The sequence below is a fragment of the Macadamia integrifolia genome, chromosome 13 (genome assembly GCF_013358625.1).
Source record: "Macadamia integrifolia cultivar HAES 741 chromosome 13, SCU_Mint_v3, whole genome shotgun sequence".
NCBI lineage: Eukaryota > Viridiplantae > Streptophyta > Magnoliopsida > Proteales > Proteaceae > Macadamia > Macadamia integrifolia.
This window is the reverse complement of record NC_056569.1, coordinates 19,850,811-19,876,631: the sequence shown is the minus strand read 5'-3', so window position 1 is coordinate 19,876,631 and position 25,821 is coordinate 19,850,811. Positions and strand designations below refer to the sequence as shown.

The following is a 25,821-nucleotide window of genomic DNA, read 5'->3' as shown; positions in this document are numbered from 1 at the left end:
TGGGTTGTAGCCACGTGGATGAAAGCTGCAGAAGGTTACAAAACATAGAATGAGGCTTAGTAGAACTCTCTCTCTCTCTCTCTCTCTCTCTCTAAACTTGAAGAAAATGAAGAACAATGAAGGTGAGAGGTCTCTCAAGAGGCCTTCTTCTGCCGCCGATATCGGTTTCGGGACCAGCCCTATGAGGCCATATGTCCGGTCGAAGATACCCAGAATTCGATGGACTCCGGAGCTTCATAACTGCTTCCTTCAGGCCGTACGTCTGCTTGGTGGAGAATTCAGTATGTTCATATTCATGTTCATGTTCTTCTTAATAGAGAATGAAATCCGCTCTTAACTCACACACCTTATAATAAATCTTGTTTTATTCTCCATCACGGGAACACGTCCATTCCTTAAATGTTCAGCCTATTATGGTAGATGACATATCCCATATTTCTTCTTATTTTTTAGAGAGTGTAATTCTTTAGTTGACTCCTTAGTCAGGAAGGCTCTGTTTGTTTTGAATATGATAATTTGAGCTATTATCATTTGTGGTTGACGGAAACTTGTAATTTAACAACTATAAAAGCTTTGCTCGTTTCCATGAATAGAAGTTTATTTATTGAAATTTTTTTTTTTTAAATTTCATTGGATCTTAATTAGTTTTGCATCTTTTGAAGTGGCTACCCCAAAGATGGTTTTGGAGATCATGAATGTCAAGGAGCTCACCATATCTCACGTAAAGAGCCATCTTCAGGTAATTGTTGGAACCATAAAATCTGTCCTGTAGAACATAGGTTTTTTCCCATGATTTGTCTGAAGTGGTCTTTTTTTTTTTTTTTAAGATGTACCGGAGCGTGAAGGAAGATGAGATGATACAAGGTAATGAATATTGACAAAGATCATGAATGCAAGCATGCATGGACATGCATAAGAATTTAGATGCATGAAAAATTATTATTTCCCCTTCTGAATTGAAATAAGAGAAAGTAGTTCCATAGCACCATTATCGCATGATGATGCCATTGATTTGTTAGCATCATGAACATGAACTGCATTTGCCATCATGTATGCATTGTAATGAGCCCTGCTATCCTTGAACTAGATGACTCGTAGAAAACTTGTACTAGTAACGTATTAGAGAAGGTATTACATCTGTCCTATATTTTTTGTCATATTATTCCTATCTTTAGTAAATCTGAGACAGATGTTGTTCTAGTGCTTAGCGCAAGGGTAGCAGTTACTTTTACTAGAAGCTGGCATTTAGAGGTCTAAGGATCGATTCCAATCACATGCGGATGTGTGTATATATGAATGTGTATTCCTCATTACGAATTTAGGAGTAGGTTGGCCATTGGCCCTGTGGCACCCAGTAGGATATATTACCCAACAAAAAAAGAGACAAATGTGGTGCCTCCAATCTTTAGTGATTAGTATAAAAAAAATTAATAATAAATAAATAAAATAAAAAATATGGGAAAAAGAACCTGAAAGACATCATGGCCCTTACATCCAGACACAAAGGGGTATGAAATGACCGCTTCACCCCATGATAGATAGAAATCCTACTACTGTTGATGTTTTGGCGCACATTCTCACTAGCCCTTGCACTAGCGTTGGGACCACACTAGCTTATAGGGAATCCCTCCCGATATATAATAAAATTCAGTGATGAATGATTGGTACATATATGACTGAATGTGTGGATTGAGGTGGGAGGCTACCTCTAATTGATTTATGTATACAAGGTCATGAGAATTGGGGATCTCTGAGTTGATGGAAAAAGAAGAGTATATGGAATTGGAATAACATAATAACTTAGTTGATAGTTGCTAGGTGTCTTATGAGTAAACACCATGACATGTATATGTTGGATATGTGTGTCCAGTGGAAGAACTATTATCTGGAGGAGGAACTTCGATTGTGGTTCTAAGGTAAACCGTTTCATTCCCATGTGGTTGTTTTTCGTACAGTGATTTCGAACGCAAGAGATCCCTTCCGTTGCGCGATTGGGTATCTGCCAACAGTATATAGCTTAAATATATCTTAAAAACCTGTCATTTTGTCAATAAGATATCTATATACGAAATTTCTAATAATAAAAATATTCTTGAAAATCACAATTAAATTGATACAAATATGCTTAACAATTCTAGGATAGGGTTGTATTTTGGAAGGTTGAAGCAGACTATAAATTTTAAATATAGGATTCTTCTAGTTAAAGATTTAAGAAAATATTTTTTTGTAAAAAAATTATTATTTTTTTCGCTAAATGAGATTTATTCAAAATTCAGAGAAAAAAAGAACAGAGTACATCATCCAACCGAGAGGACAAACAACCCTCTCCAAACCCCCACCTTCGGCATTGCCATCAGCCGGGGAAAGAAGGAGAGCTATCGAAACCTATAGTTAGGTCTACCATTAGCATCTCTGCTAAGGAGCTCCACTACATGATTTGGAAATAAAATATCAGCCTCAGAAACACCAGTCTTTGCCGCATCTTTTGCTAAGAAATCCGCAATGGTATTTGCCTCTCTGAAGTTATGGGTAATCTTCCAGCTGATTCCGTCTAAGTAGGATTTAAGGAAAGATCATCACTGGGCTTTCGTTGTTGAACTAGCATCACCACCGCAGTAGAGTCAGACTCAACCCATAGGCGTTGAAATCCAAAATTTCTAGCACACATGAGACCTTCCATTAGGCCTTCCATCTCTGCTTGGAAGACCCCTATGACTCCCATTAAAATTTTATAGGACCCTAGCACTCTTCCCAGGCAGTCTCTGAAGATGCCACCCGCACCTGCTCTGGCTGGGTTCCCTAACGAACTACCATCAAAGTTGAGCATAACCCAATTTGTTGCAGGCTTACACCAGAAAACCTCTAAAATAGGTTTGGCAGGCATGTTTTGAATAGTCGGCCCAAACCTTCTACAACACATCATATCAGTCATGGTTCTGATTGCCCCTTTAGTGCTAGGCTTGCACCACTTTTCCTCCTCAAGAATAGAAAGGCAAATGTGCCTAGGATGTCTCCAACCTTCATCATGCCTTCTCATATTTCTTTCTCTCCATATATTTTCTGCCACGATGAGCAGCCTCATCTCCCAAGCTTCTTTGCACGAGACCTGCCCCATGGACCTTTTCCACCATTGGAACAGCAAAGGAACCAAAGATGGAGTAGTCCACCTTATGTTGAAGCAACTGCAAAAAAAAAGACTAGATTTCATTCGCAAAGGGGCAGCGAAGGAAGAGGTGGACCGTACCTTTGTCGTCCGCACCGCACAGGCTACATTTAGAAGCAAGGGTGATGCCTCTCCTTCTCACCTCCTCGTCAGATGACAGCCTCCCATGGACCAAACGCCATCCTAAAATGGACTACCTGGGCTGAGCCTTTTTATTCCAAACAATAGACACCCAAGGATCCTTAGGATTGCAACTCCTAATTTCCTCCCAAGTTGACTTGACTGAGAAAGAGCCATCCAGAGAGCCCTTCCAGAAGCATATGTCATTTTCATAGTAAGGAATTTTAATATTTTTAATCAAACTAAAAATATCTTTCATCGTCTCAGACTGAACATTAGGCATATTCCACTGGAAATTTGCAATAAATCTATCCGTCTTCCCCGTTAATGTATGGTCCTCACTGGACCCCATATCAGCTAGATCCTGCACTGAATATCCATCCACCCATTTATCACTTTAGAAGTTGATCTTCTTCCCATTCCCAACCATCCATCGCTCATTATCAGTGATGGTACTCCAAACCTTTCTAACACCTGGCCAAATGGATGACGCCTTGTAGCCCTGTCTGGAGGAACCGTTTCCCTTCATGAAGCATGCCCTTAGAAAATTAAAAACTGAAGAGTCCTCATGCTTTATTTTCCATGCCAGGCTGCAAAGCATGGATTTATTCATGTCTCGCAGTCTTCTTAGGCCCAATCCACCTTCCTCCTTTGGCCGGCAACACATGTCCCATTTAACAGTGATTTTCTTTTGAGAATCCATCTCTCCAGTCCAAATGAAATTTTCTTCCACCTCTCCATAATAGCATTCATAGAGGAAGGGCACCAATATACACCAAAGCTGTGATTTGATATTCCAAAAATTACCGATCGCATGAGCTCCACTCTCCCAGCCATAGATAGTAAGTTTCCTTTCCATCCAGCCAAACGGCTCTTCACCTTGTCCAAAATCGGCAACAAGGACTCCTTCTTAACCCTTACTTCGAATATATCAACACCCAAGTATCTGGTAGGAAAGTTACACACAGGGATGCCTAACTCATCAATAATCGCTTGTTTGTGCTGGGCAGGGATCGATCACAGGAACAACTTGCTCTTTTCAAGATTAACAAGCTGACCAAAAAATTCTTCATATTTTTAGAGGAAAATTTTTAAATTCTTCACATACCTTATTGAGGCATTGGAGAAAATAAAAATGTCATTCGCAAACAAACTGGGAACTGGGGTAGCTACACCTCTCGGCCCTGACAAAGCTTTCATCTTCTTCCTTGCAACCAGGTTAGCTAGCCCTCTACAGAGCACCTCCTTTGTGATGATGAACAACATAGGGGATATAGGGTCACCCTGACGTAGACCCCCATCCACCCCAAAAAATCCCACTGACCTGCCATTCAGAAGAACAGTGATTCTGGCAGATTGCAATAATTGATAAATCCATGAATTCCATCTCTCAAAGAAGCTGAATTTCCTCATAATTGAAACAAAAAATTCCAAGATATGGTATCATACGCCTTCTGGATATCTATCTTTAGCCCCATACCTCCCCCACGTATGGAAGTGAACGTCATGTTTGCCAGCTCTGAGGTCAAACTAATATTAGAGTGGATGATCTTCCCTTTCTGGCAGGCCCCTTGTTCTTCAGAAATTATTCGAGGCAACACTTTGGTCAGTATCAAAGCTAAGATTTTGGAAATGATTTTACATAAAAAATTCCCCATACATAATGGTCCGAATTTATCCAGGGAGGTTGCACCCTCCACTTTTGGGAGTACAAACATTATTTGACCACCCAGTAACCTACAAATTGTGAAGAGATTCTAGACTCAAACCAATAGTTTGCCATCAAAATATATCCTCTCTCTCTCACATTGTGTGTTATACAACTTTGCGTGGGTTCTTGTTATAGGATAGGGCTCATATCCATGGGTTTGGTAGGTGACTTCAATGTTATTTAGGATTTTCATGAATGATTAGGTGGTGATCCAATTATTCTTGAATGGGTGGATTCTTTCAACTGTTGTCTTTTTGATATTGGAGTTAATGATATCAAATTGAGATTGGAGTAACAAGAGAGAAGGAAACATGAGGGTGTCATGTAAAATCCATAGAGTTTTGATCAATGAAAAATGGTTCTCTTTAGCTCCTTTAAAGCAGAGTTTGCTCCACTAGTTTTTTGGATCACGGCCTTGCATTCTTCCATACACTTCTTTTAGGTATTGTGGACAAATTTCTCATCCAGTGTAGTTCCCTTATTGCAATGTAAGATCCTTACTGATAGTTTAAACATCAACCTTGTTGAAGAAAAGAAGATTCAAAAATCCAACCTTGGCCAACTCTTAGCTCAAAAAGAAAGTTTTCTTCGACAAAAATCTAGGATGACTTGGTTGTAGGTTGGGGACTCTAATATTAGTTTCTTTCAGAAGTTTCTAAAAGTTAGGTCCAATAAGAACTCTATTTCTTATCCTATTGCTAAGGATGGTAGGGAGTTAAGGTTTACAAATAACATTAAATTTTGAAGTGGTGAACTATTTAAGGGGTTGTTCAGTCCTAACTACCTCCAAATCAATGAGTATATTCCTGATGGAATTTTCGATAAGTTCCTTCATGAGATTATTTAGTCCTCTTTAGCCTCTCTCAGTGAAGATGGAATTGTTATGGTTATTAGATCTTGTAAATTTAACAAGTCACCAGGTCTAGATGGCTTTATCTTAGACGGGAATATTTGTTAGTTTACATGAGGATTCGTCAAGGTTTCCCTCTTTCTGCATGCTATTCTTCCTATGGAAAAAAGACTGCCACACTTAAAAGGTGGAAAGTAATAGTATTTAGCTTCTTCCCAAGAGCAAAGCTCTTAAAATCTCCCTTTTAATAGTCTTCGATGATTTAATGGTGTTCTCTAAAGCTTTCCTATGATCCATTTTAGAGATTAGAAATCTATTATGCTCTTTTGCTTTGTTGTTAGGGCTCTAAGCTAATATACATAAATCTCTACTCTATTCGGATGGTACTTCTAAAGATGTACCTAATGGACTTAAGCTCATTTCTAGGTTACCAGAGAGACATTTGTCTATGATTTTCTTGCTAAAGGGCAGCAAAAGTATATTAAAATAATGAAAAGAATGAGAGATACAAAGTGCTATTTAGATCTCTAGTCCACCTTCAGCATTGCCATCAGTAGAACAAAAAAACTAAAATATAAAAGGAATTCCAATTACATGAAGCTATATCTAGGCCTATGCTGAAGATCCCAACTTAAGTCTTGATATAAAAAAGACAGATCAGTGTCCCAATTGAAAGAACTTTTGGAGGTATCTGCATGCTTTACTAATTTATCAGCTACTGCATTTATTTCACGGTAACAATGCAAAATTACCTATGAAATACTATGTAAGTAACTCTAAAAGAATCTCCATTTTTGCTGAAAGAACCATAGGATTTCATGATTAGTCATACAGAGCATCACAACTTGTGAATCACACTCAATCCACAACTTGTCCACACCTATTGTTGTAGCTTTATGGAGACCGTGGAGGAATGTCGGAAAATTTTTCATAAAGTTGGTTCCTCCTACACCTTCATAAATTCCAAAACAACCCAATTCCGAACCACTATCGCTTCCAATGATGCCACCTGCTCTTGTGCAACCTAGATTCCTCAGAGAGCATTCATCAAGGTTGAGTTTATAATATTCTGGGGGAGGCAAACTCCAAGCTATCTCAACGAAGGGCCTAGCTCTTTGATTTAATGCATGTGGCCACTTTCAGCTTCCTAGAGAGAAGAAGGTCGTCCATGGAGGCAATAGGAATGGGACTTTGGGAAGAATGGTCTTTTAAGTCATTCATACAAGTTTCACAACATAATTCGAGGGCTTGACCAGGTTATCAAAACACCTCCTATATATTTTAGTCCAAATTTGAGAAGGAATTATTGAGCCTAAAGGCAACTATACATTACTGCAAGGAATACCACTAACTTCGTTTCCACCACGAGAAAGTTCTTTAATGGAGGGGAATCCTATCCACCTCTGGTCAAATAAGCTTAGACGCGAAGACCAAACATTGATGGCGAAGTCACATTCCATGAAAAAAATACAAGAATGCTTCCTCTTTCTTACAGCATAGGCTACACATAGGCGCAAGAGGAATAGACTCTTTAGAGATCATATCATCCATAGGCAAACAAGCGTGTGCTAATCACCATCCAAAAATAGAAATTCTTGGATGGAGCCCCTTTAGCCAACCAATTTTGACCATCCTTTGATAGATCTTTTCTCCCTAACTTTTTCCTAAGTAGAAGAAACAAAAAATTTCCCTAACTCAGTTGCGTCTATCTTTTACAGTAGTAGAGGGCAAAGGAACTGAACCGATGAGATTACAAATGCATTGAAGAATAGGGAAAGACACTGAGGAAGGTTCTATTTCCCTCCTTCAATGTAATCAGAGACTAATGACATAAGACTACGGTCTAGAGGCTGATCATTCACAATATCTGCATACAATGAATTAGAGCCAAGGAATGATCGCATTAGAAGCGATGTGGTAGTCGTCTTATCCAAGACAAGCTCTGTGAGAGCCGGTTGAGGTGGTATAATTATATTAAATGTAGACCTATGGATGCCCCAGTGAGGAAGAACGATCATATTAAATTGGATAGAGCTATAAGAGGTAGGGGCAGGCCCAAAATGACTATTGATGAAGTGGTAAGAAGAGATATGAATATGGTAGGGATAGTTTGTAGTATGACCATGGATAGAGTTTTGTGGAGGACAAGGACCCGAGTTGCCGACCCTTATAGGGTATGTTTCTGTGATGCTTTGACTTCTACGTTTACCTATTTCATACCTCACCTCACCTTACTTATGTTGTCTCTTTATAATCCTATTCCTAACTCGGATCCATATAGCTGACCCCATTAAGTTGGGATAAGATTATGATTGTTGTTGTAATGAATTAGCGCCAACCTAGTGGTCATACCAAAATTGAATTGATGTGCCGTCTCCCACAATCCACCACTCAGATTCAATGATTAAATTCCAGACCTTGCGCAACTTAGGGAAGATAGATGATGAAAGAACACACCTCTTGAGATTTCCATTAGCAATTAAAAAACGACTTATAGGAAAAGATGCAAATTTAGACTGCTCAGATTTAATATTCCAGCATAACTTGGTAAGTAACGTCAGGTTAACCTTCTTTAGATGAGGAATGCCCAATCCGCCTTCCTTCTTAGGCTTATATACATTCTTCCATTTCACCGTGATAGCTTTAGAGGGATGAAGTTTTTGCACTCTAGTTGATGTTTTGGATCTAATGCTCCATTAGAGAGATAGAGGAAGTTGGCCAAAGATATACTGGGAAATTGTGTAGAGGAATACTACTACATGGGATGCAAGCTCTCATTCGTGATGGAAAAATCAAACCCCTACAAGGGGCCTAGAGGTGAGGTAATGTTGATCCACCTTTTATTTGCGGATGACATATTTATTTTCATGAATGCATCTATTAAGTATGTTCGTAACCTAAATATTTTTCTGAGGAAGTATCAAGACTTTTTTGGCTAGCAAATAAATCTAGATAAAAGCAAGCTTTTCATAGGGAAAATCAGGCATGTCCGTATCAGGGATATTTTTGAGCTCTTGGGCATCTTGGTTTGCAACTTCCCTACTAAATATCTTAGGGTTCAGATCTTCAAAGGTAGAGTGAATTTTTTTTTTTGTTGCCTGTCCTAGACAAGATAAAGGAGCTCATGGAGGGATGGAAAGGAAAGATTATTTCAATGGCTGGAAGAGTTCAGTTGGTGCGTTCGTTGATTATGGGTATGCCCGTCCATAACATGGCTGTCTGTTGGTGGCCAAATTCTCTAATTAGCTTGATGGAAAGGTGGATGCGAAACTTTATATGGACTGGCGATATGGACAGCTCCAAACCACTGATAGTTAAATGGGAGCAGGTTTGTAAATCCAGGGATGAAGGAGGCTTTGGAATCCGTCGGCTTCGAGATTTAAACAAATCTTTATTGTGCAAGCAAGTTTGGAACATCAAGCATGGGAACTCAGGTATGAGTAGGCTGTTTAAGGCTAGATTTTTGAAGAATGGAATATTAATCCATCTTTTAAGTCTTCATCAGTTTGGCCTGGCTTACGTAAAGTTTGAAATTTTGTTTCATCCAGAAAGCGATGGATTATTGGAAATGGGAAGGATATTAGACTTTGGTCTGACATCTAGATAGGCTACAAATCGATTGCAGAGTCTTGTGGTTTAGACTTTGACTTCCTGAAGAATTCATCTTTGAAGGTGTCTAACGTCATCCAAAACTCTCAATGGGTTTTACCTCCTGTTCATTCCCCTCTCCTTCATCAATGCTTTGATGCGGCTCATTCTATTAGGTTGCCTCTATCAAACTTGAAGGATCGATGTGTTTGGTCTCGTACTTCCTCGGGGTCCTTTTCCTGTTCTTCTGCATGGGAGGAGATAAGAAAACGTAACCCTAAGGTTCCTTGGAGTTCCTTGGTTTGGGGGAAGCTCATGCAGCCAAGATTATCCACTTTCGAATGGAGATTAATGCACAAAAAACTCCCTACAAACGATGTGGTTTCTTTTTGCCGAAAGGAATCCCTATGGCCTCCAAATGTAACTTATGTGAAGAGCAAGCTGAGTCCTTTAATCACCTGTTCATGGGTTGCAATTTTGCCATGGCGATTTGGAAAATGTTCCTTGACTGTTTTGGGGTGTCTTGGCCTAACATTGAAGACTTACCTCAGCTTGTTCGGTGGTGGATAAGAAAGCGCAAGACCCTAGTGCTTAAAGAACCTTGGTCTATGGGGTTAGTCACTGTGCCTGACAACATTTGGATAGAAAGGAACTCCAGGAGATATGGGAGTAGATCCCTTTCTCCCTTCTCTGTATTTGAAAAGATTAAAAGAGACTTCCAAGATTCAAAAATCTCAATCTCTGACAGATTGCCCCATATTTCTGATATCATGTGCTGCCGGCGTCTGGGTTTGATCATTAATCCTAAGCGTCCTCCCGAGCCTTTGAAAATATTCTGGTGCAAGCCCCCTTCTGGTTGGGCTAAATTAAATGTGGACGGTAGCTCCATGGGCAACCCTAATAGGGCCGGCGCAGGTGGAGTTATTCGCTACGATCTTGGGGTTGTGATTGGTTCCTTTAAGAATTTTATTGGGGTTCAATCAAATTATGTAGCAGAATTTCAAGCTCTGATCGCAGGTATTCTTATGGCCAAAGATCTGAGAGTGTCTTCTCTCTGGATCAAGTCAGACTCAGTGACAGTGGTGGTGGCAGTTCAAGCCAGGTCCATTCTTTGGTTTGTCGCTCAAGAATGGATCTCCCTAGAGCCTTTCTTGCTTTCCATCGCCTGGAAGATTTCTCACTGTTTTAGAGAGGCCAACAGAGAGGCCAACAGTATAGCTGATTTTTTGGCTTGGGATGCGGCAAAATCAGGATCATCAGAGAATAATGTTCAGCTTCCGAAGCACATCTGGGATGAGATAGCTTATGATGCCAACTCTAGGCCTAGATTTCGGTTCTAACTTTTGTTCTGCGTTTTCTCCTTACTGATGGCAATGCCAAAGGTGGGGGAAAAATGCAGACTATGCCTTGTACTTGTTTGTCATTTTTTCTATTCTTCTTAATAAATTCGTAATCTTTAGCGAAAAAAAAAAAAGAATACTACTCATTACCATTTTCACCAGTTCAACCCTTCCAGCCAGTGATAGAAGCTTCCCTTTCCACGCTGCAAGCTTGATCTTGAACTTATCCATTAGGGGGGAATCAGGGTATTCTTAACCCTTCCTTTGAAGATAGGCACTCCTAAATAACGAGTAGGGAACTCACAATTTGGAATATTTAATACCTATTTAATCATGTGCTTCTGAGCCAATGAAAGTGACCTCAACAGTATCTTCCTTTTTTTAAGGTTAATTCTTTGACTTGAGTAGTCTTGGTAAGCATCTAGAATTTTTTTTTTTAGGTTTTTATATTTCTCAAATCAGTATTCATGAAAATTAAAAGGTCATCAGCATATAAGAGATGAGAAAGAGTGTGGGTGTTCCGCGGACCAGGAGTAGATTTCACAAGGCCTTTGTTTCTTAGATCACGTAAACCCCATCAAAGAGCCTCTTCAGCCAAAATAAATAGAAAGGAGATAATGGGTCTCCCCTGGCTTAGACCTCTATCAACTCCAAAGAATCGAACCGGCCCTTCATTAACAAGCACAGACAATCTGGTTGAGACCAAACTTTGTATAATCCATTCTATGACATTTAAGCAAACCTGAACATTTCCATAACATCAAATAAGAAATCACACTCCAAAGCATTGAAAGCTTTTTTCACGTCCAATTTCAAACAATACAACCACCAAAGCATTTATTGGACATCAAATTTGTGAGCTCAGAAGCAACTCCTATGTTGGAAAAAAATATTTTTCCTTTTTCGAAAAGCTCCTTGCTCCTCCAAAACTAGACGGGGAAGCAAAGTAGCCAAATGGGAAGCCATGATCTTAGGAAATTATCCTGCAGACAAAATTCCCTATGAAAATTGGTTGGAGCTGACCCACTTTGCTAGCATTATCAACTTTAGGGATCTAGGTAACGAAATTATAGCTAACACTTTGAAAGAAGAAATTTTTAATTGCAAGGCATACCTCTGAATCTGCAATATCCCAGTAGGATCTAAAAGTACCTGGAAAGCCATCAGGGCTTGGCGCACTAGTATGGTACAAATAAAAAATTACTGACAAGATTTCCTCAGAGGAGGGGATCACTGTAAGCATGGCATTGTCAACATCAGAGAGAACCTCAGGGATGGCTGAAAGCACTGGGTCACTGTGCACAAACCCCTAATTTTATGAAAACTTTCAAAGTGCCTATGACCAATGGCATCCGGATCTGTACAAGCCTCATCTTGAATCTCTTTGATTACATTTTTCCCCTTTCTGATCTTGCTTGAAAGATGAAAGAATTTTGAGCAACGATCACTATTGCTATCGAAAATCCGTATGAGCTGATCCTGCACAAGCACAGAAGGCCGAGGCCCAGAGGTTTATCCGGGATTAGTCCTCCGACGCCCAAGTTAGAGATCGACCGCACAGTTTTTCATAAGGGTAATGTTGTGGGTCTTTTTTTTTTTTTGCTTACCTTTTTTCNGGATGCAAGCTCTCATTCGTGATGGAAAAATCAAACCCCTACAAGGGGCCTAGAGGTGAGGTAATGTTGATCCACCTTTTATTTGCAGATGACATATTTATTTTCATGAATGCATCTATTAAGTATGTTCGTAACCTAAATATTTTTCTGAGGAAGTATCAAGACTTTTTTGGCTAGCAAATAAATCTAGATAAAAACAAGCTTTTCATGGGGAAAATCAGGCATGTCCGTATTAGGGATATTTTTGAGCTCTTGGGCATCTTGGTTTGCAACTTCCCTACTAAATATCTTAGGGTTCAGATCTTCAAAGGTAGAGTGAATTCTTTTTTTGTTGCCTGTCCTAGACAAGATAAAGGAGCTCATGGAGGGATGGAAAGGAAAGCTTATTTCAATGGCTGGAAGAGTTCAGTTGGTGCGTTCTTTGATTATGGGTATGCCCGTCCATAACATGGCTGTCTGTTGGTGGCCAAATTCTCTAATTAGCTTGATGGAAACGTGGATGCGAAACTTTATATGGATTGGAGATATGGACAACTCCAAACCAGTGATAGTTAAATGGGAGTAGGTTTGTAAATCCAGGGATGAAGGAGGCTTTGGAATCCACTGGCTTCAAGATTTAAACAAATCTTTATTGTGCAAGCAAGTTTGGAACATCAACCATGGGAACTCAGGTATGAGTAGGCTGTTTAAGGCTAGATTTTTGAAGAATGGAAATATTAATCCATCTTTTAAGTCCTCATCAGTTTGGCCTGGCTTACGTAAAGTTTGAAATTTTGTTTCATCTAGAGAGCGATGGATTATTAGAAATGGGAACGATATTAGACTTTGGTCTGACATCTAGATAGGCGACAAATCGATTGCAGAGTCTTGTGGTTTAGACTTTGACTTCCTAAAGAATTCATCTTTGAAGGTGTCTAACGTCATCCATAACTCTCAATGGGTTTTACCTCCTGTTCGTTCCCCTCTCCTTCATCAATGCTTTGATGCGGCTCATTCTATTAGGTTGCCTCTTGAAGGATTGATGTGTTTGGTCCTGTACTTCCTCGGGTTCCTTTTCCTCTTCTTCTGCATGGGAGGAGATAAGAAAACGTAGCCCTAAGGTTCCTTGGAGTTCCTTGGTTTGGGGGAAGCTCATGCAACCAAGATTATCCACTTTCGAATGGAGATTAATGCACAAAAAGCTCCCTGCAAACGATGTGGTTTCTTTTTGCCGAAAGGAATCCCTATGGCCTCTAAATGTAACTTATGTGAAGAGCAAGCCGAGTCCTTTAATCATCTGTTCATGGGTTGTAATTTTGCCATGGCGATTTGGAAAATATTCCTTGACTGTTTTGGGGTGTCTTGGCCTAACATTGAAGACTTGCCTCAGCTTGTTCGGTGGTGGATAAGAAAGCGCAAGACCCTAGTGCTTAAAGAACCTTGGTCTATGGGGTTAGTCACTGTGCCTGACAACATTTGGATAGAAAGGAACTCTAGGAGATATGGGAGTAGATCCCTTTCTCCCTTCTCTGTATTTGAAAAGATTAAAAGAGACTTCCAAGATTCAAAAATCTCAATCTCTGACAGATTGCCCCATATTTCTGATATCATGTGCTGCCGGCGTCTGGGTTTGATCATTAATCCTAAGTGTCCTCTCGAGCCTTTGGAAATATTCTGGTGCAAGCCCCCTTCTGGTTAGGCTAAATTAAATGTGGACGGTAGCTCCTTGGGCAACCCTAGTAGTGCCGGCGCAGGTGGAGTTATTCGCAACGATCTTGGGGTTGTGATTGGTTCCTGTAAGAATTTTATTGGGGTTCAATCAAATTATGTAGCAGAATTTCAAGCTCTGATCGTAGGTATTCTTATGGCCAAAGATCTGAGAGTGTCTTCTCTCTAGATCAAGTCAGACTCAGCGACGGTGGTGGTGGCAGTTCAAGCCAGGCCCATTCCTTGGTTTGTCGCTCAAGAATGGATCTCCCTAGAGCCTTTCTTGCTTTCCATCGCCTGGAAGATTTCTCACTGTTTTAGAGAGGCCAACAGTATAGCTGATTTTTTGGCTTGGGATGCGGAAAAATCAGGATCATTAGAGAATAATGTTCAGCTTCCGAAGCACATCTGGGATGAGATAGCTCATGACGCCCACTCTAGGCCTAGATTTTGGTTCTAACTTTTGTTCTACGTTTTCTCCTTGCTGATAGCAATGCCAAAGGTGGGGGAAAATGCAGACTATGCCTTGTACTTGTTTGTCATTTTTTCTATTCTTCTTAATAAATTCGTAATCTTTAGCAAAAAGAAAAAAAAGAATACTACTCATTACCATTTTCACCAGTTCAACCCTTCCAGCCAGTGATAGAAGCTTCCCTTTCCACGCTGCAAGCTTGATCTTGAACTTATCCATTAGGGGGCAATCAGGGTATTCTTTACCCTTCCTTTGAAGATCGGCACTCCTAAATAACGAGTAGGGAACTCACAATTTGGAATATTTAATACCTATTTAATCATGCGCTTCTGAGCCAATGAAAGTGACCTCAACAATATCTTCCTTTTTTTAAGGTTAATTCTTTGACTTGAGTAGTCTTGGTAAGCATCTAGAAATTTTTTTTCAGGTTTTTTATATTTCTCAAATCAGTATTCATGAAAATTAAAAGGTCATCAGCATATAAGAGATGAGAAAGAGTGTGGGTGTTCCGCGGACCAGGAGCAGATTTCACAAGGCCTTTGTTTCTTAGATCACGTAAACCCCATCAAAGAGCCTCTTCAGCCAAAATAAATAGAAAGGAGATAATGGGTCTCCCCTGGCTTAGACCTCTATCAACCCCAAAGAATCCAATCGACCCTTCATTAACAAGCACAGACAATCTAGTTGAGACCAAACTTTGTCTAATCCATTCTATCCAAGTTTACGCAAACCTGAACATTTCCATAACATCAAATAAGAAATCACACTCCAAAGCATTGAAAGCTTTTTTCACGTCCAATTTCAAACAATACAACCACCAAAGCATTTATTGGACATCAAATTTGTGAGCTTAGAAGCAAATCCTATGTTGGAAAAAAATATTTTTCCTTTTTCGAAAAGCTCCTTGATCCTTCAAAACTAGACGGGGAAGCAAAGTAGCCAAATGGGAAGCCATGATCTTAGGAAATTATCCTGCAGACAAAATTCCCTATGAAAATTGGTTGGAGCTGAAACACTTTGCTAGCATTATCCACTTTAGGGATCTAGGCAAGGAAATTATAGCTAACACTTTGAAAGAAGTAATTTTTAATTGCAAGGCATACCTCTGAATCTGCAATATCCCAGTAGGATCTAAAAGAAGTACCTGGAAAGCCATCAGGGCTTGGCGCACTAGTATGGTACAAATAAAAAATTACTGACAAGATTTCCTCAGAGGAGGGGATCGCTGTAAGCATGGCATTGTTAACATTAGAGAGAACCTCAGGGATGGTTGAAAGCACTGGGTCATTGTGCACAAACCCCTAATTTTATGAAAACTTTCAAAGTGGCTATGACCAATGGCATCCGGATCTGTACAAGCCTCATCTTGAATCTCTTTGATTACATTTTCCCCCTTTCTGATCTTGCTTGAAAGATGAAACAATTTTGAGCAACGATAACTATTGCTATCGAAAATCCGTATGAGCTGATCCTGCACAAGCACAGAAGGCCGAGGCCCGGAGGTTTCTCCGGGATTAGTCCTCCGATGCCCAAGTTAGAGATCGGCCGCACAGTTTTTCACAAGGGTAATGGTGTGGGTCTTTTTTTTTTCTTACCTTTTTTCCTCCTCTCGGGCGCTCTCTTATAGTCCTTAGGGTATAGGGTTTCTTTTTTCCTTGGAGGAGTCCTCCTCGGGTCCGCCTCCTTTCCTTTTCGAGTCCTACCTAGATACATCTTATCCCCTTCATGGGGAATATTCTCTTCATGCGGTTGATGTGGCCAGAATCCTTGTAGCCTCTATCAGGTGGGTGGTACGTGTCTTTTCCTTAGATACCATGTGTCCTTACCTTACTGGGCAATCAATTTGGCCGTATCAGTAGCCCCCTTACTACCACCAGGAGGCTCTTCCTATGGGAGTAATCAAGTTTCTTATCATTTTCTCTCATCCATGCGTCCCTTAGGCTTTATTCCTTCAGCTCCGGCTTTAGTTTTGCTTGCGACTGGGACCTTCGGTCAGGTATGCTCGGGCCTGACCTGAGCCCCCAACCAAGGTAAGGACCCTCGATCAGATCTGCTCGGCCTTTGCCTGAGCCCTCAACTGAGGTAAGGACCTTTGGTCAGGTCCGCTCGGCCTCTGCCTGAGCTCCCAACCGAGGTAAGGACCTTCAGTCAGGTCCGCTCGGCCTTTGCCTGAGCTCCCAACCAAGGTAAGGACATTCGATTAGTTCTGCTCGGACTTAGCCAGACCACCCAACCGAGGTGGTGAACTTCGATCAGGTCTGCTCGACCTTAGCCGATGCCCCCAACCGAGGTAAGGACCTTCGGTCAGGTCAGCTCGGCCTTTGCTTGAGCCCCTAACTGAGGTAAGGACTTGCGATCAGGTCTACTTGGCCTCGTCCTGAGCCCCCTACCGAGGTTGTGACCTTTGATCAAGTCAGCTCGGCCTTAGCCAGAGCACCCAACCGAGGTGGTGACCTTCGGTCAGGTTCGCTCGGCCTTTGCATGAGATCCCAATTGAGGTAAGGACTTTGGGTAAGGTTCACTTGGCCTTAGTCGGAACTCCCAACCGAGGTGGTGACCTTCGGTCAGGTCTGCTCGACTTTTGTCGGAGCCCCCTACTGAGGTTGTGACCTTCGATCAAGTCAGCTCGGCCTTAGCCAGAGCTCCCAACCGAGATGGTGACCTTTGGTCAGGTTTGCTCGGCCTTAGCCGATGCCCCCAACCAAGGTAAGGACCTTCGGTCAGGTCTGCTTGGCCTTTACCTGAGCCCCCAACTGAGGTAAGGACCTTCCGTCAGGTCCGTTCAGCCTTTGCCTGAGCTCCTAACCGAGGTAAGGACCTTCCCAATTTGGAGCTAGCTTTCCTTGATGCCTTGGATCTGATACTTCTACCCTTCTGAGGACACGGTCACCCATTCTGAACTCATTCTTTTGGACTTTGGAGTTGTAGTGCGTCACAACCCTCTGCTGGTAGGCGGCAATCATTTCTTGTGAGGTGTCCCTGACTTTGGTCAAGAGGTCTAAATTCGCTTAGAGTCCTTTATCGTTTTCTTCTTCATTGTAGTACTGAATCCGGTGGGTTACGGCCCCTACCTCCATCGAAAGTACAACTTTGGTGTTGTAAGTTAAAATGAAGGGTGTTTCTCCGATGACCGATCTCTCAGTTATGCAGTAAGCCCAGAGGATGTTGTACATCTGCCTATAACCCTTTGGCATCATCCAGTCTTTTCTTTATTCTTTGGAGCAGGGTACGGTTGGTTACCTTTGTCAGCCCGTTGGTCGATGGATAACTGATAGATGTTTTCTTGTGTTTAATACCGAGGGCATCACAAAACAAGCCGAAAGTCAGGTTGGCGAACTGAGTTCCATTGTCTGTTACCACCACCCGAGGGATTCCAAATCAATAAACTACCGCACTCTGGAAGAAGTTCCTTACATTCTTTTCGGATATTGTCGCCAGTGCTTCGGCCTCTACCCATTTCATGAAGTAGTCTACCTCCACCACTACAAACTTTCTTTGTTTGGTGGCCATCCTGGGCCCATTCCCCACATGACGAATGATATTGGGCTTGATAGGGATGAGAGCTCGATAGAATGTTACCTAGGGACGGGGGCGAACATCTGACACTTGACGCACTTCCTGACTAACGATTCCGCGTCCTTCCTCATTGTCGGCCAGAATAGGCCCTGCCTTAACACTTTATGTGCCAAGGCTCGGGCTCCCAGGTGTTGGCCGTATATCCCTTCATGCACTTCTCGAAGTGTGTACTCACCATCGGCGAAGTTCGGGCACTTGAGGTATGGCACGGTGAACCCTATTTTGTACAGTGTCTCGTCCTTCAGAAGGAAGCGTGCTGACCTCATTCGTACCTTCCTTGCCTCGTCCCTATTCTTGGGGAGTGTTTCTTCCTTCAGGTATTCGGTTATGGCATCCATCCAACTATGGCCGTATTCGCCTACGGGTAATACCTCTTGGGGTCTTTTGGTATTTGGCTGTGGTTGCACTTCAAAATACATTGATCGTCCAAGGTCTGTGAAGTTAGAGGTGGTCAACTGCGACAGTGCGTCTGCACTAGCATTCTCTTCTCGTGGCACCTGCCTTACCTCGAATTCCTTAAAGGTTGTTACTCTTTCTCGTACTGTCTTTAAGTACTCAACCATTCTTTGTTCATTGGTTTCGTAGTCTCCATTCCCCTATCGTACGAGCTGTGAATCACTATGCACCACCAGCTCCTAGATTAATTTTGGCTATTAACGCTTCGTACTCTACTTCATTGTTGGAGGCATCGAATTCGAACCGTAGGGCGTACTCGATCTTGAAACCTCCGAGGCTGACCAATATGATCCCTGCGCCACTTCCCACGCTATTGGAAGCACCATCCACGTACAATGTCTAAGCCTTTTTCTCCTCGGTCCTTGAAAAACTCCTGGGAATCATCAGGGAGCGTCGTCTCAGCTGTAAAGTCTGCAAGGGCCTGTGCTTTTATTATGGTTCTTGATTTTACTGGATGTCAAATTCTCCCAACTCTATGGCCTAGTTTACCAGGCGATCGGACATATCCGACCATTGCAGTATCTTCTTCAGGGGCTGGTCTGTGAATATGCATACCGTATGTGATTGAAAATAGGGCCTCAGCTTTCTTGCCACTATTACTAGGGCGTATGCCACTTTTTCCATCTTTTTGTATCTTGTTTCGGCATCTAGCAGGGTTTGGCTGACGTAGTATATTGGCCATTGTTGCCTTCCTTCTTCCTTCGTCAGTACTGCGCTTACCGCCATTGCTGATACAATAAGGTACAACTACAAGGTATCCCCAGCATCTGGCTTTGTCAGCAGTGGGGGTGCGGCCAGGTATTCCTTCAGTTGTTCAAAGGACTTTTCGCATTCCTCCGTCCATTCAAACTTTTTGGATCCCTTCAAGGCTTTGAAGAAGGGGAGGCACCTGTCAGCTGATCGAGACATGAATCGCCCAAGGGCGGCGACTCTACTTGTTAGCTCCTGGACTTGCTTCACATTCTGGGGTGACCTCATATCTCGAATGGCTTGTATTTTCACCGGATTGGCTTTAATTCCCCTCTCTGAGACAATAAAACCAAGGAACTTTCCCAATGCTACTCCGAATGCGCACTTTACCGGGTTCAGCTTCATGCCGTACTACCTCAGCACCTGGAACGCCTTTTCTAAGTCTCGAATGTGTTGTTCCGCCTTCAGGATTTTTACAAGCATATCGTCCACGTATACCTCCATAGTTTTACCGATCATCCCCTTGAAGATTTTGTTCACCAACCTTTGATAGGTGGCCCCTGCGTTTTTTAGCCCGAAGGGCATGACTTCATAGCAGTACAATCACCCCTCGGTCATGAAGGATGTCTTCAGGACATCACCCTCAGACATCTTGATCTGATTGTACCCCAAGTACACATCCATGAAGCTCAACGCCTCGTATCCTGCCGTGGCATCGTTGAGGAGGTCTATTTTCGACAGGGGGTATTCGTCCTTTGGGCAGGCCTTGTTCAGATTGGTGAAGTTGATGTAGATCGTCCACATTCCATTTGCCTTCGGGACCATCACCACGTTGGATATCCACTCCGGGTATTGGATCTCGTGGATGAACTGGGCCTTCAGCAACTTCTCTACTTCTTCATCTATTTTTTGCTGCCTTTCAGGGGCGAAGGTCCTCTTCTTCTGTTGTTTCGGCTTCTTTGCCAGATTGACACTTAAATGATGCTCTATTGCCTCTCGGTCTATTCCAGACATGTCTAAGGTCGACCAAGCGAAGACGTCAGAGTTGTTTCGGAGGAAAGAGATGAGTTTTTCTCGTTGTTACCTTGGCATTGTAGCCCCGACCTGGAATTGGCGAGTGTTATCCCCCTCTTTGGCCTCAACTTGTATCAGATCCTCAGTCGGTTCCCCCCTTTGATAACTGGTGTCATCGCGCAGATCTTCTATCAGGAGCGCCTCGCCCACCTTTTCTCTTCCCCATAAGGTAGTGGCGTAGCACCTCCGAGATGCCTCTTGATCGCCTCGACATTCACCGACACCGTTCTTGATTGGGAATTTCATCTTGAGATGTGGTGTGGAGACGACAGCCTTTAGTAGGTTCAAACCAACTCTCCCTAGTATGGCGTTGTATGCCAAAGTAATGCCTACTACTAGGAAGTTGATTATGACTGTTACTTGGTGATCTCTGGCTCTTACTGGTAACTCAATTGATCCCTCCACTTTTATTGGGATGCCGGAGAATCTTTGCAACGGGTGTTCGACTTTCTTCAGCTTTCCCTCGTCTAGGTCCATCTTCTGGAAAGCCTCAAGGAACAGGATATCAGCTGAACTGCCGTTATCCACTAAGATCCTCTTCACTCTGCAATCGGCTATGGTCATGGTGACTACCAAGGCATCGTCGTGTGGAGTGTGCACCCCTTCCAGATTGTCATCTGAGAAGGAAATAATCATCCCCATCCTTGCCTTCTTGTTCTACCATTCAACCACATATACGTTTCTTGTATAGGCTTTTGCTTTCCTGGCCGAGACTGAACTTTCTCCAGTGGCTAGGCCTCCATAGATTATTGTTATAACCCTAGTTGGGCTTTTATTCTCGTCTTGGAGGTGATGGTCAACTTCCTTGGGTGTTCGGTCCCTTTGCCGTTCCTGATTGCCTCTGCGGACTGGCCCCCTTCTTTCATAGCGGCCTCTGCCATCTCTATGATGGTTGTCCCTATGGTCATTACCGTCTTGGGCATCCTCCTTTTCGCGGTCCACGAATCGGCCTAGATATCCTCTTCGGATCATTCCTTCTATTTTCCCCTTGAGGTGCCAACAATCTTTGGTGTCATGGCCGTGGTCCCTGTGGAAGTGGTAATACTTATCCATATTGCGTCTCTCAGGGTGTCGTCCCATCTTCCCTGGCCACTTCATGGCTTTGGCATCCTGGGAGTCCTTTATCTGCATCAGCACATCCGTTCGTTTTTGGTTCAGGGGCACGTATTTTTCGAACTTCCTTGGTGAACTAGGTGCCCGACCACGCTCGGACTTTCGCCTTTTGTTTTCTTCAGAAGGTTTGTCGTCGCCTCTTGAGATCCTTTTCCTTCTCATATTCTCTTTAGCTTCTTCATCAGCTTGAAGGGTTTCTTTCATCTGGATGTACTTATCACACCGAGCTCTCAACTTAGCTAGGTTCCTCGGTGTATGCTTCGCCAAAGACCTTTTCAGCTCCTTATCCTTGACGCCTCCCAGAGGACTGTGAACTCTTCTTTCTGGTCCAGACCTCTGATCATGATCTTCTCTTGTCGGAAGCGCTTCATGTAGTTTCGCAATGATTCTCCTTCATGTTGCTTAACGTTGGTCAAGTTCAACGTGGTCTTCTGAAGGGGTTGGCTACTGGAGAATCCCTTCACGAAGAAGTAACTTAAGTTGCTGAAGCTGTGGATCGACTTCATTGGCAAATGGTTGTACCATAGCCTTGCCGCTCCTCTAAATGTCAATGGCAGGGTGCGACACATGATGTTTTGTTAGACTCGATGGAACTGCATAGCAACCTTGAAGCCTTCCAGATGATCGACGGGGTCCCCAGACCCATCGTAGGTGTCATACTTTGGCAGGCGAAAGCCGACCGGAAGCGGATCCCTCATGACCTCATCAACTAGAACCGTGTCATTACTGAGGTCTGGCTCGTGAGCTCCCATCTGGTTTTCTGCCACCTTCGTGATCTCATCTTTCAGGTCCAGGATCATCTGCTTCAACCCCGAGTCCTCGTGTCTCTGTTCGTCTCCTTGCTGTGGTTCCCCATGTCTGGCCCCGACGGCACACCGTGTCCTTCCCCTGGGTGTGGGACTTTCCCTCATTGCTTGGTTTCGAGGATTATAACCGAATCTTATCGATCCTGTACTGCTCCGGTCCTTGTCTTGAGCTCGCTCGGGCTGGATATGGGGGCCTTGCGGTGCTCCGTTGGTCTTCTGAGAGACAGCTTTGGAGACCTCCTTCATTGCCTCGGCCATTCGGTCATATTTCTCCTGGAGGGCTTCGAATTGCGCCCTTGTCACATATTCCTGCGCTCTAGGAGGGGGTGGAGGATTACTATCTCCCTGCACCGAATATCCGGTCGAACCATTCGAGGGAGGAAGCCCTCCTGAAGGTTCCTCCTTCCCCATATTTATGTTCGACGCTGCTCTAGTCTTCTTACAATTGTAGGTTCTCCCCACCATTACTGTCGTTCCCACACATGGCGCCAATCTGTTGCTATCGAAAATCCGTATGAGCTGATCCTGCACAAGCACAAAAGGCAGAGGCCCGGAGATTTCTCTGGGATAAGTCCTCCGACGCCCAAGTTAGAGATCGGCCGCACAGTTTTTCACAAGGGTAATGGTGTGGGTCTTTTTTTTTTGCTTACCTTTTTTCCTCCTCTCGGGCCCTCTCTTATGGTCCTTAGGGTTTAGGGTTTCTCTTTTCCTTGAGGAGTCCTCCTCGGGTCCGCCTCCTTTCCTTTTCGAGTCCTACTCAGATACGTCTTATCCCCTTCGTGGGGAATATTCTCTTCACGTGGTTGACGTGGTCAGAATCCTTGCAGCCTCTATCAGGTGGGCGGCACGTGTCATTTCCTTAGATACCACGTGTCCTTACCCTACTGGGCAATCAATTTGGCCGTATCAATCACCTTCCTTCAACCATCTGATTCTGAATTGTTCACCCCAAAGTTTTTCTTGAAGCAATAACGCCTTATCAAACTCGTCCCAAGCTTCAAGTTCTTGAGTAATTAAAGCTTCATCTAAACCAGCTTCCTCGATTGTCTGTTGAACGGAACCAAGCTTGTTCTTTCTACTTTAGCATCAATATGGGGGTAAACCAATCTCGCCCAAGCACGTACGAGGGCCCTTTAAACACTTTAGTTTGGTAACTACGGAGCTTTTTTCCCTAACTGCAGGGATAGAAAGGTCATGATGAACAATTGCCTCTCTTCCATTGTCTTCAGTCTCTAGGGTCATTGAAGTTTCATTAGCAACTGCATATTTAACATCTATAGGTGCTCCACAGTGTGGCCCACCTCCAAAAAGGACCAGTCCAAACTAGAACAGGGAGACATGGTTGTGCCATATTTGGAGAATCATTGTCCAATCTTTCTGGAAAAGAGTCCTTTGGGATTCCATCGTTAGCTCCTAAGGAAAATGGAGGCATAAGGGAAGTTGTATTCCCAATAGGAAACTGTCCATGAGGAGACACTTCCAAAATTGTGTTACCTAATTGATCCATGGACACGTCACCTTCCAAAATAGTAGACCTGATCATCGTAGGTTGAACCTGCCATGGATGCCATTCTTTCCGGTGATTAACAGCTGGACATGCAGCTGCTTGTTTGAACGATGACCATAACGATGGCAGAAGGGCGCACCTTGATGTGATAAGATTCCTCTCCATAGAGTCTAGGGACGAGAGAGTGATCCTATGGTTTGGGGTGACCTCAGGACACGTGTCCAGGTCCTCCCAACCTTGATGGTGGATTTTCGAACTAAAAACTTGCTTAATATGAACAGATATGAAGAGTTGAGATGCTCTTGTTCCACAATAATTACTTCAACTAGTGGCACGGAGTCTTTAATATCGACGCAAACGTGGGCAAAGTGCCCCAAATTGGAGTCCTTAGATTTTCTGTCATAGCAATGGGACCACCAACTTTTTTTATAAAAAGTCTGCAAGTGAATTTCATTACTAGAACGAAAGAATGAGAGTATACAAAATAGACATATTGGATTATATTACAACTTTTGCCATGGCCATCAGCAAAAAAAGAAAACTACATAAATAAAATTACATAAATCGATATCTCGGTATCTACTGAAAATCCCAATTACATAATTTCTTCTTCATCCACTTTGAATTCTAATCTCCATCACTGGAAACGCAGAAGCTGATCTTCCACCCTAATAAGGCCACGTTTCCAGTTATATATCATGTCCGCCTCAGATTGAAAGTGAAAGAGAACAATGCCCTTGCCTAGGGAATTCATAATCACATCTTCCTTAAGAGACCATGAGGATGTCACCATTGATCGGAGATAATCCATAGTAATAGCCCTAAAATTCACTCCTTTAGAGAGAATCTATTCATGTCCATCTGCCTATGAGAGAATCTTTGAGCTTCCAAATGCCGTCATTAAGAAACTAGAATCCCTCATGAGTGCCTATCTCTGGAAAGGTTCTAATAACAATAAGTTTCTCCACACCATTGTGTTGTCCTCCATTTACATGCCTAAGACAGAAAGAGGTCTTGGTCTCAGAACGGTTAATGAGGTCAATATAGCAAGGATTCTTAAGTTTGCTTAGAAGCTAGCCACCAAACAGAAAAGTAACTAGGTATACTGAGTCAATTCATATTTTCTGAGGAAGGACTATACTAGACTGTATCTTGCTCTGGATGCCTCTTGAAGTTGGAAGAAGATCTTAAAATATAGACACTTAATATCTCATTCCTTATTATATTGACCCAATATGGTTTGTTGTGTTACTCTCTCTGAATGGCATACATTGTGTTGACTGATTATGACAGAAGCAATGGCATTAGAAAAAGAGAGGACACCAGAACCATGCATAATCATTAAGGATCTTCTCCATGGAAGCTCCTCTAAGGTCTCTCTCTCTCTCTCTCTCTCTCTCTCTCTGGAAAATCATGCAATGATTTATTGAATCATCTGAAATTTTATTCTCAGGAAAATGTTGGGCAGAAAGATGTTGGAGAGAAATGCAAAGTTAACATTGTAGATGAGTTATCTGATAATATAGATGGAAAGGTTGATTGCACCTTGGGACTGTCTCTGTTCTCAAAGACTTCACAATCATGGAAGTAGAAAGATGATAAGGTTGAAGATTCTATGAACCTGTCCCTTGGTCGTACTCTAAGCTTATCATCTTCATCCTCTTAGTAACAAATATACTTTAAGGTTTGAGCTAATAATATCTTTTATGAACCTCACATTCAAGTCTATCCCACTGTTGAGGAGAACTGGGAGAAGAATGATGTAACTGATTAGAGGCTTATGTTGTGAATTGTGTGTGCATTGAAAATTTGGTTTCCCCAGTAGTAACCCCACCCCCTTCGGAGGTTTCAATGCTTGATCCTATATTGGCTCCCTTGAACACTACTACTATGGTTTCCCAAGAAGACAAACTAGGTCCATTGGCTACTGAATGATCCTAAGCTGTGCTATATGAGCAATATCCCTATATCATCAGATTGTGTGGTGCCCACTCAAACCATCTCACATGGTTCATTGGGAGGAAATGGGCTGCCAGGTCATCCCTTATTTGCC

At 42.6% G+C, this 25,821-nt stretch overlaps 1 protein-coding gene across 1 annotated transcript; it reads left to right on the top strand.

Annotated features, from left to right (window-relative positions):
* On the top strand, positions 1-25,576 carry LOC122060256 (myb family transcription factor PHL11-like). Its single transcript, XM_042623457.1, has 5 exons — positions 1-281; positions 663-739; positions 828-864; positions 25,062-25,141; positions 25,222-25,576. The coding sequence occupies exons 1-5, from the start codon at positions 50-52 to the stop codon at positions 25,357-25,359; spliced, it is 564 nt and encodes a 187-aa protein (XP_042479391.1). The 5' UTR covers positions 1-49; the 3' UTR covers positions 25,360-25,576.
* Positions 25,577-25,821: the final 245 nt, after the last annotated feature.

Bases quoted from the DNA above. Each gene is read 5' to 3' on its own strand.
- LOC122060256 (XM_042623457.1), top strand. From the start codon at position 50: ATGAGGCTTAGTAGAACTCTCTCTCTCTCTCTCTCTCTCTCTCTAAAC. The intron at 282-662 runs GTATGTTCATAT...CATCTTTTGAAG, and splicing joins TCTGCTTGGTGGAGAATTCA to TGGCTACCCCAAAGATGGTT. The intron at 740-827 runs GTAATTGTTGGA...TTTTTTTTTAAG, and splicing joins ACGTAAAGAGCCATCTTCAG to ATGTACCGGAGCGTGAAGGA.